General features: G+C 48.5%; 1 protein-coding gene across 4 annotated transcripts in view; it reads right to left on the minus strand.

Annotated features, from left to right (window-relative positions):
- Positions 1-2,969: 2,969 nt before the first annotated feature.
- Positions 2,970-11,050, minus strand: part of tjap1 (tight junction associated protein 1 (peripheral)) — a 21,615-nt gene continuing 13,534 nt past the window's right edge. For 3 of the 4 annotated variants that reach the window (XM_007542940.2, XM_016666583.1, XM_007542939.2), the window contains exons 7-12: positions 10,691-10,757; positions 9,940-9,969; positions 8,543-8,650; positions 8,187-8,270; positions 6,593-7,264; positions 2,970-6,044 (exon numbers count right to left, since the gene is read on the minus strand). In XM_007542940.2, the coding sequence (XP_007543002.1) occupies positions 5,424-6,044; positions 6,593-7,264; positions 8,187-8,270; positions 8,543-8,650; positions 9,940-9,969; positions 10,691-10,757 (1,582 nt within the window). In that variant the 3' untranslated portion in view covers positions 2,970-5,423. The remainder of the gene's footprint in view (positions 6,045-6,592; positions 7,265-8,186; positions 8,271-8,542; positions 8,651-9,939; positions 9,970-10,690; positions 10,758-11,050) is intronic. The other variant, XM_007542942.2, reaches the window with a different exon arrangement.

Raw genomic sequence — 11,050 nt, forward strand, 5'->3', positions numbered from 1 at the left:
TTCAGAGGGGTACCAGTTGGGTCAGACCGGACCGGACCGACCCAGCAGCAGCTGCCAGTCACCAGTTAGCTCAGATCTAAATGTTAGCACTGCCTGACCCCAACAACCTTCCCTGATGTTCCAATCAAAGTCCGGAAAGGAATCCGCCGACTCTCGTCTCCCCAATCAGAACCAACATGCAAAGTTGTAGAAACTTTAACAGAACCAGAACCGGGTCAGCTCATTGAACTGGTCCAGAGATAAATGAATCAGGAAGCAGAACCTCCTGTTGGGTCGAAGGAGGTTCTGAAGTCCTGAGGTTCTGACTCGGTGTGAACGTGGAACAGCAGCGCCCTCTGGTGGCCGCTGGACTGAACAGAACCGGGTGGGTTGAGGAACCGGACCTGTTCTCCGTTTGCAGGACGAACATCCAGCGGTTCCAGAATCGGCTGTGGTCGAACATCAAAGAAGGTGAGACACACCTGGGCCCTTTCACAATAAAAGCCTCCTCTGGTAGAAACAGAACTGGCCTGAGCCAGCTGGCCTAGTTCTGCCGAACCTTAGTTTAAAGGTAAACTGAACCTGTAGTTAGAGGTTTTGCTGCCCCCTCAGAACACTCAGTGCAGCTTCAAGTCACACAGACAGAACTGAGAGTTTCTGATGGGTCCAGTTGGGCCCAGTTTAAACTTCAGGTTTGACCCTCCGTCTAAATCAGGGGTCCCCAAGCTACGGCCCGCCTCCTCATTTGGTCCGGCACCCTGAACAATACCAGAGAGCATTCAGTGTTTTTTTTCATATATATGTGGATTTTTCTTCAACCACCAGGGGCGCTCTTGAGCAGATATGAAACTCAGTTTCCCTCAATGGAATATATACTAGTCAGTACCAGTCACCGTTTTGCTCACGGTTTTTTTCCATTTGCATTCTGGGTAAAAATCTATCTACAAACGCGAATATGTCGTCGGCAGTAATCCAATCCCCCCCGGCAACAAAACTTTTCTAAGGTTTCTTTCTCGAAAAACTAAGACCGGCCCCCGACCAGAAAAGGGAACAGTCATGTGGCCCTCGCAGGAAAAAGTTTGGGGACCCCTGCCCTAAACCGCTGTTGCCTAACTTACCTTAGTGACAGAGGTGCTACAACAAAAACAATACTTGTCCTTAAAAGGAACCACGACTAGTTATAAAAATAGACCTTATTTTGGAAATATTCATCTTAGATGTAAAAACAATACAGTAATAGTACTGTAGGTTATTTAGTTTTTATACATTTTAATAAAATATTGTCAGGATTGTCGCCATGTTTTTCACACTGCAATGCATTCTGGGTAAATGACGTGTAGTTCAACTGCCTGGCTCCAGCCAAAACAGTGATGAGTAACATTATTAGCCTTTTTAATTTGAACCGGAGCGCATTGAAAACGATCGGAACATAGAAATAACAAGAGACGATGAGGAGGAGGAGCAAACAGAGGAAGAGGAAGAGTTGGCCGTAGGAGCTGTGAATGAGACTCACCTCTGGTCACTGTGTGATCCGGTCAGTACTTCTGTAGCTCTGAGTCCAGGGAGGGTAATTTTACTTGTATAGCACATTTTCAGCAACAAGGCAATTCAAAGTGCACTAAACTGTCAGTGTTTGATATTTTGAGGCATAAATATATTTACTTTGTTAAAGTAAACAATATTCCACTATAAGGATTATTTATTTTATTCTTTGCCATTTTAACAAAAATAGTAAAATATTAAGGCACCTAAAAAGGCACACTTTATTAGTCTAAAATATACACTGAGATGTAATTGAAAACATACTGAAATTTTAGTATATTTAATAGTTTACTTTTCAAGAAAGTGTTAAGTGAATTTAAAAAATATATACTGCTCAAAAAAATAAAGGGAACATTTCACTTTAATTTTGTGTGTGGCTCCAAATCCAGGCCTCCATTGGTTAATAAATTTGATTTCCATTGATGATTTTTGTGTGATTTTGTTGTCAGCACATTCAACTTTGTACAGAACAAAGTATTCAATGAGAATATTTCATTCATTCAGATCTAGGATGTGTTATTTGAGTGTTCCCTTTATTTTTTTTAGCAGTGTATATTTTGAGCATATATTTTACAATATACACAAAATATCTATAAAAGCATGTTTCATTACTTGAGCAAATATATATTTTGTTCACTTAAAGTATACTTTTAATATATTTCTTAAAAGTGTATTTTGGTACAATTAGATTTAAGTGTTTAAAGTTATGTCAAAATTGGTACAAACATGCTTTTAGTATACTTTATATGTAGTACACTTGATACTTGGACTACTTACAGAAGTAATACAAGTATGTTTGAAATATAAAAGTATTTTGTTTTTCACTTGGGCAACGCTGACAGTCTGGGGAATGAAAATGTTTTCTATAAAACAACGTTCACTTCGTGATACGACTGAGAAAAATTTAACTTTTAAGAAAAAATCACATTTTCTTAGACGCATCATCTCATTGTGCCTTAATATTTAGCTATGCAACATTTCTCAGGATTTGGAAGCAATTATTTCATTCCATGTTTGAGATGTTTTGTTGGAAATCATCGAGCTGCCTAAACCTCAAGCGTTAGAAACGCTGAATGAGTTCATTTCATTTTGATGTCTGGATCTCCGTCCCACATCTGGTCCAAACCATCAGCATTAACCGACATCCCTGTCGAAGCCAAGAGCCCCCCAAAAACATAGAACATATGGAGCTAAATTAGTGTCACAAAGCATACACGATTTGTCTGTGTGTAACATGATGCATAAATGAGCATAACGCAACGCTTAAGATTCACTCATAAAAACCACCAGCTGCACACCGATCAGCTTCTTCTGTTTTTGATGAGACTTTCTTACCCTGTGGGATTTGCAGGTGAGATGATGTGTTCAAGGCCTGTGGGACACCCTGAAACATCCTGAGGAACCTGCAGAAGCAGCTGTGCAGGTTTAGGGAAACTGGGAGGCGGAGCTTCATTTAAAATATTTTATTTGTTTTAAAATATACATCATCGTTTCAAACTGAGAAAATAAAACCAGTTTAACAGTCAGAGATTTCTCTGGAGAAGAAACCGCTGAGGTCTGCCAGGTGAGAGCAGCACCTGGAGGAGGCGGGGCTAAAGTCCCCCGATCAATGTCCACCTGACCCCAGGTGAGTCGGCTCCGAGGGTCCATGTGAGCTTCATTCAGCGTCAGAGTGGGAGAAAAACACTGATGGCACCTGAACGCATCAGCAGACGCCCGAACGCACCACCTCACTTCATGCCAAGTTTAATTCGGGTTCTGATGGTTCTGGAGAATCTCCATGGAGACCAGGTCAAAGGGAGACTATAAAATGAGTCAAACTGAGTTTTGACCTGCAGACCGACTCCCAGAACCAGAACGTCCCGACCCGGATCACTAACTGAAGTGGTTCTGATGGAACTCGGGTCAATCGATTCATACGTGGCTGAACCGGATCATTCTGGTGCCGATCAGATGAATTTCAGTCTGATTGTTAATATATGCATTAATCTCAGAAAAAGTTAAAACAGATCTTTGACATATTGGTTCAGGAAAACAGGAAGGTTCTGGTTCCTGTTGGCGTTCCTCAGGGTCGTGACCTTGGTCCTCCGCTGAGGTCAGTGGATCTGATAACATTCTCAGAACCAATCCAGAACCAAAGGTTATGGTCCAGAAGGTTCTGATCCTTCATCAGGCTGAATAATTAAATCTGAGTGACGATCAACAGGAGAAATAAAGTCCATAATCAGGAGGTCAGAGGTCAAACAGATGAAAGGGGGTAAAAATGAAGAGGAGGAGTGATGAAGGTGAGCCTGGCTGGTAGAGTTCATGAGGAAGAGTCATTAAAGATGGAGGAAGGACACACACACACACACACACACACACACACACACACACCCTCTCGTCTTTGAGCCTTGTGGGGCTCTTGACATATTAAGCACAGTCAGATGGGTCTATGTGTCTCTGTGAGGACCTGCAGCTGAAGTTCTGCTGGTTCTGGTTCTAACCCAGAAACAGCTCAGGTTCAGACTGGACAGAACCTCCTGCATGTGACCTGGTGGCTCACAGCTGACCCAAAACCTCAGAACCAGCAAAACCGAACCAGATGGAAAAGAGTGAATAATTCAACAGTAGCTGATTAAGAGGAGGGTCTGATGTCTCTGCAGCAGAACCTGAAGGAGTCTGGATCGGTTTTGTTTGGATCAAAAGGTTCTGGTTCTTGCCTCCAGAACCAATCCAGAACCTGAAAGCAGGTGCATGTTGCAGCTCTGGTTCTGGTACTGGAACCGATTCTATCCGGGCTGAACCCTCAGTGAACAGGTTTTGATCAGATCTAGACAGGTAAACGGACCCAAACGGTTGAAGTGCAAAGTCGTAACTGGGTCAGAGCCGCCGGGTTGTTCCAGAACCACAGACTGAAACAGCAAACATTCAACCAGAATCAAAATAAACCAAATATTTAAGTTTTTATGAAAATAATTTCTGAACGTTCAGGACAGAAACAACTGGTGAGAGACAGAACATTCAGTGATGGATCCGGCCAGAACCGTTCATCAGAACATTCAGTGATCAGCTGGTCGGTCCAGTGAGCCACAGTCAGCGCTGTGAGGAGGCGGGTCCACATTCGGACCGGCTGAGGAAGCCCTGAGGTGCCAAAAACAGAGCTGCACTTCCTCCCGTCACCACCAGGAGGAGCTCCAGCCGTGTTTTGGCACTAACAGGATGCCGTAGAATTATAAATCAAATCAAACTCAGTGATGACCAATCAGAACGTCAGGTTTACAAAATGGTGATGTCACATTCCAGGTGAGCTGGAGCTCCGCCCACTGCCCCGCCCCCCATGAGACAATCGGTGTGTGGGGTGGAGGGGTGGGGCCAAACACCAGCCAATCACCTGCCTGGACACGTGACAGGAAACCAGCAGCTACAGATGTCAAAATAAAAGCCTTTAAGTTGAGCCCAGTGTCAAACTCACAACCTCTGGGACAGGAAGTGATGGAGGCACTGAGAGTCCGAGCGTGTCCAATTTGTTCTTTCAAAATAAAAGCATCTGTTTGGGAAACAAGACATTTCTGGGTTTCCGACATCGATCCAGAACCGGTCCGATCATCAGAAATCGGGTCAGGCTGGCCCTAAGGTCAAAGTTCACCTTCTAACACTGATGACAGTTTCCTGATGGTGACGTTGCATCACAAAACAGGAAGTAAAAACAATAACCAGGGGGTCACCTGGTGGAGCGGCTCCGGGTCGCCGACCCCCAGGGGTCAAATTAAAGGATGGCCGGTTTTTCAGCATCCTGTCTGTCTGTGTAAACAGGAAGTGAAATTGCTCAGCTGATGGAAGCCAGGCGGCATGCTCGGCAGCGTACGTCAGGTATGGCTATTTCCTGGGCGTGGCCTGCGGCTGGGTTTCCGTGGCAACGGTCAGTCCAGCAGCGTGCCTTGCTCTTGGGCCCGGGTCAGGCTGTCCTTGCGGTGCAGGTGGTGCACGCCCATCCTTTTGGGGCTCCTCATTGGCCGCTGCAGGCCGGGGGCGGGGTCGAACTCCAGGAGGCGGGGCGAGATGTTGGGCAGCTCGCGTGGAAGAATGTCTCTCTCTTCGGCTGAGCTGTCGTCCTCCTCCGTCTTCCCGTGGGCATCTGCGGTCGTCACGGTGACGGCGGTGTCCGCGCTGCCGGTTTCGTCCTCCAGGTCCATCAGCAGCTCCGCCTCCTCGGGGCCGTTCCCGCCGCCGTAGCGCCTCCTGCCAGACTGCGGTTCCGTGTCGGTGTCCGTGTCCAGACTGGAGCCGCGGCTCGGTGTCCAGCTGCGGGCCGATGAGCCTTCCTCTCCGTCCGAGTACGCCGCCCTGTGGCGCTCCGAGCTGGCCCCGCCCCCTGCCGCCTGCCGTCGCCTCTGCAGCTCCTGCGCCGTCTGGCTGCTGAACGATGTGCGGTGCATCACGGAGCCCTCGCTAGAGGGCGCCATCTTCTCCACAAACATCCGCTGCCAGTTGGCGAGCAGATCCTCCTCGGAGCTGGCGGAGCTGGCCGGGACGCTCGGTGCCTGCAGGGTCATGTGATCAGAGGTTAGCATTAGCATTAGCCTGGGCCAGGAGACCAACAGAACTTCTGGTTCCACCTACAGGTTCTACAAATCTCCTTTTCAGGTTCTGTTAAGGATTCTGGAACATGGGTCAGACCCAGGGTTCTAGAACCGCCACAGCTCCAGAATAAATGGTTCTGCTAAAAGTTCTGGACTCTTCAGAGGTTCTGCTTAATGATCCCTGAAACTTCTGGAACCCCAACATCCTTGGTTCTGTTGTGGGTCCGATTGGGTCTGGAGTCGATACAGACCCTCGTTTGGTCTGACGCGGATCCACTTTAGTCCAAACCGCCCCTATGTTCCTTGCTTGATTCTGCTGGAGGTCCGACTGGGTCAGAAAAATCAGGGATCCCTGGACTCCCCTGAAGGTTATCATGGTACCTGAAGATTCTGGACCCATCAGACCAGCCCGGTACAGTCACAGAACCAGAACCAGACCTCCATCATCGAGCCCGTATTCTAACCTGATCATTGATTGGCCAGCTGCTGTGTGGGTGGGTGGGACTTACCTGCGGCGGGCTGCTGAAGGGACTGGACTGGGCAGAGAGCGGCTCGCTGGCAGCGTCTCGCTGTGACGGCGGCGTGTGCTGGTTGGCTCTGCCCCCGCCGCCGGATGAGGAGGAAGGGGCGGGGCTTCCGGGGCCGACCCGCTCGTCGTCGTTCTGGACGAGGCTGAGGGAGATGGCCTGCCTCGTGGCGTAGGTGCAGTTGGGCAGCGGCGAGTTCTTGGGGATCTTCACCTTGTCGTCGGATGAGAACTCGATGACCTTGCGGCCCGGGTAGAGCGGGTGAGGCGGCGGCGGCGGGTACGGGTTGAGCTTCTCGAAGGCTGGCACCCCGCCTGCCTCCTCGTCCAGGCTGCTCTGGCTGCGGCAGGAGCCGTTGTGCTGCGGCGCCTCCCGGCTGGCGCTGTCCTCCCGAGCCTCGGCGCCGGCCGGGTCAGTCATGTCCACGTGGACGAAGACATCCTCGGCCACCGGCCGGCCACAGCTGCTGGACTGGGCCGAGTTCAGAACCAGCGGCTCAGGTTTCTCCAGGACGCGGGCGATGACGGAGGTCGGCACGACATCGGCGTGCGTCAGGCTCAGGGTGTCCGGGTCCTGGCCGCCGGGGGCGGGGCTTCGCTCCGGGAGGCTGGACTTCATGTGCTTGTTGAGCATTTCCTGCAGCTCCGAGGGCAGCTGGACAGGAAGGAGGAAAATAATCCATTCATAGAATGACAGCAATAATAACAGAAAACATAAATCTGAACAGTTTCCAGGAAGCTGAGGCTGATGGACGAGCTGCAGCCATTAACGCCATCGATCGATCGAACAATAGATCACTTCCTGCTGCAGAGCAAACTTCCAGCCAATCAGGACAGAGGAAGTTAGAAACCTTCCCGGGTCCAAACTGCAGAACATCTACTAGATTATCATTCAGAGATCGATCCTCTGACAGATCCTCTGATCAATTCGCCATCAGCTCAAACATAAATCAAACATGATGGAGAAAATGGATCATCTATGAATCTCTGTAGAACCAGGACCAGTCTGGTTCTCCAGAACCTGTTCTCGGTCCAGTCAGCAGCTTCTGGGTCTGGTGGTGAGGAAGATGAGGCTGAACTCATCATCATGTTGTTAATGGCCGCCTTCAGTCAGAGCTCCGCCCACAAAGTCACAACATCACCATTTATGGCAACCACTGCTGCAACAGTTGACCACAGAACCTGACCAGAACCAGCGTTTAGCAGCTAGCTGTTAGCTGCTAGTTATCAGCTGCTAGTTGTTAGCTAAGCTGTTAGCCGCTAGCTGTTAGCTGTCCTTCTAAGACCCACTTCCTTTGTGAATCCGCCTCCTCAGCGTTTCTGGATCAGATTCTTTCTGAACTCCTGGAAAGTCCAGAAAACTTCCTGTCTGGTTTTCAGATGTTTCCAGAAAACGTTTGGGAAAAGCAGGATGAGCTCTGATTCATGAAAACCAACGGGACGTTTCTGAGTGTCCTGGTAGGACCACAGTCTGAAACCCGTTTTGTTGAGTCCTGGTTGCTGTTTATGAAGCTGCTGAATGATTCAGAACCGCCTCCTGGGCTCTGCTGAGACCCAGAGCCGTCTCAGGTACTTACGTCAGCAAACTTGTGGTTCCTGAAGTGGGATTTGTTGCATTTGAGTAGCTGAACGGCCAAGTTGCAGTCCTGCCTGTAGCGCTCCTGTACACACACACACACACACACACACACACACACACACACACACACACACACACACACACACACACCTCGTCATGTGATGCAACAGGAACAGGGTTCTACAGGAGAGGACCTGCTTCTCTACATGAACTAAACAATAAACACTTAGAGTCAAAAGAAAACAACCAAATCTGATGAAAACATGAGAGAGCCAATAGAAACCCAGATTTAACCTGACAGCCAATCAGAGGCCAATGTGGCTTCCATGGAAACTCGTGACAGCAAGTTCTTACATTGAGCTCCTCCAGGCGGTCGATGGTGTTCTTAGCATCCAGAAGTTTGTTGGTGAGCTCCACAATCTCCTGGTCCATCGTCTTTTTGTCCCTCTCCACCTTCCGTAGCTGCAAGCAGATGACATGTTGGAGCCAATCAGAAGGCAGCGCTGTTAGTGGGCGGGCTTTGCATGGACCAATACATTCAGATCATGTGGGAATAAGGATTAGCTCCTCTCAGATCCGAACCCCTGCATGGGAACGCTCCATTTTTCCCAGATCATTTGAATGCTGCGTTAGCGAGCAGCGTTGCCTCCTGCATGATGGGATGCAGCGCCACAAGATCAATACGATCTGATTGGATATTGATCAAAGCATCAAAGCTGAAAAAAATCTGTTTAATAATCTGAATCTGCCCAAAGCAAACGAAGTTCAGCGAGAGTGCCGGCACCGCGGCTCGTCAGCGGATCAGGACGTTCTGCCAGGATCAAGGATGACCTTTGACCCCAAATTCTAAACTGGCATCTAACTCACAACAACTTCTCACTTCTGTCTGGTTACGGTAAAGGTAGCATTTCTGTTAGCAAGTTGAAGCTAAGGTTATGATTATATTAATGTAATCCTAATGCCACTAGCTAAAGATAAAGCTATGCTAACATTAGCATGCTAAGATTACATTAACCCTAACAACAGCATGCCAGAGTTAGGAAAAGATCAAATTAGCATGCTACGATCTTGCCAACCGTAACATCAACATGCTTAAGCTAATGTTATGCAAATAGTAGCATGCTAAGATGTTAACCCTGTCAGCATGTTAAATCTAAAGTAACATTAATATTAGCGTGCTATAATGCTAACATAAACATCAGCATGTTGTAGGTAAGGTTATGCTAACATTAGCATGCTAAGATGGCAACACTATTGTCAACATGGTACAGCAGGGGTAATGTTAACATTTGCAAGCTAAAGCTAAGTTAACATTAGTAGTAGTATACAGCAGCTAAAATTGGAATGTTAAAGTCAGCCTTCTAATGCTGCGTTAATGCTAACAATAGCATGCCAAGTCTAAGTCCTTAAAGTGGACCTACTTTTATGAGTTGATATTATTTCAGAATAAAATGCGTCTGAACGAGTCCATCTGGCAGAACCAGAACCGTTCTGACCCATCAGACAAGCGACACGTTAGCAGTTCGTTTCACACCTGAAGCTGTTCAGGTGGAACCAGCAGCAGACATGGAGGAGAAGGACTCTGATCGAACGCCAGGTCCAGCTACAGGTCGGCCGGGTTAAAGTTCGACCCAGAAAGTTCTGAATCGTTCTGGATATTTCAATGTTTGGCTCTTAACGGCCGACTGTGGAGACGTGGTGTTCAAAAAGAGAGGAAGAGGATGGAAGGATGAGAATGAATGAAACCCAACTGCATGAACCCAAGTCTGACTGACGGCAGCCTGAGGAGGATGAGGATGAGATGAAGATGAGTCCATCAGAGCAGCGTGAGGAAAGAAGAGATGAAGAAGAGTGGTCAGACATCATCATCATCAGTTCAGCACAAACGTCACAGCAGAACCATTTGATCCTGTCAGAACCGCCTGCTCTCAATGCGAACCTTTGGATCCAGAACTGTGAACAGAACCGGCCTGAACTCGGATCAGAGAAGGTTCTGTTTCGCTCCAGCTTCCCAGTTTGAGGAAGCAGAGAAGAATCTGGACCAGAACCTCTGGATGTTTGGCCCGTTTCTGTTGTGACCTGAAGCCTTTGGAGGCTCCGCCTGTCTGGACCAGATCAGAACCAGCAGCTATTTCTGGGCTCAGCGTGATGCCGGCCACCGAGCGGTTTTAGTTTAAGCGGGTCGACGCCGATGAACCTGCCCGACCCAAACATGGCAGCTTCTGTAGCAAGATGCACCTGGAGAAAATCCCAGCAGAACCTCCTCCAGGTCTGGACTGTCACCATGGCAACCAGCCGGCCATCAGTCGAGGCTTTCCCAGCTGATCGATATCCTCACTGAGGATCAATGAGCTCCACTCATTACTAATGAAGTCAGCCAGGCGACCAATCAGGAGGCTCGTTACGCGGCCGTCAGCGTGACGCAACAGGAAGCACAGGAAATACCGACGGGATGGAGCGCCAAGATCTGATGCCGCGCAGAATCAATACATCAGAGCTTACCAGAGCGTGCAGCTTCTCCTCCAGGTCTTGATTGGCTCGCTGCGACGCCGTGTAGCTGTTCTGGAGTCTGCAGGAGAGGTCAGAGGTTAGACGTCATCAGCAGGTCCTACTGACCCACCAATAATGGAGGTCTGGGTCCGAACAACCAAGACTGAACCGAGTCCTAGTAGACGGATCCGGATTAGTTCAGTCCAACAATCAGAACCTCGTTAACTCAGCAGACCCTAACCGCAACCAGGCTAACGCTAACATACTGCTAACATCACCAGGCTAACGCTAACATACTAACATCACCAGGCTAACGCTAACATACTGCTAACATCACCAGGCTAACGCTAACATACTAACATCACCAGGCTA

Source organism: Poecilia formosa, unplaced genomic scaffold, assembly GCF_000485575.1.
Source record: "Poecilia formosa unplaced genomic scaffold, Poecilia_formosa-5.1.2 Scaffold745, whole genome shotgun sequence".
Classification (NCBI taxonomy): Eukaryota; Metazoa; Chordata; class Actinopteri; order Cyprinodontiformes; family Poeciliidae; genus Poecilia; species Poecilia formosa.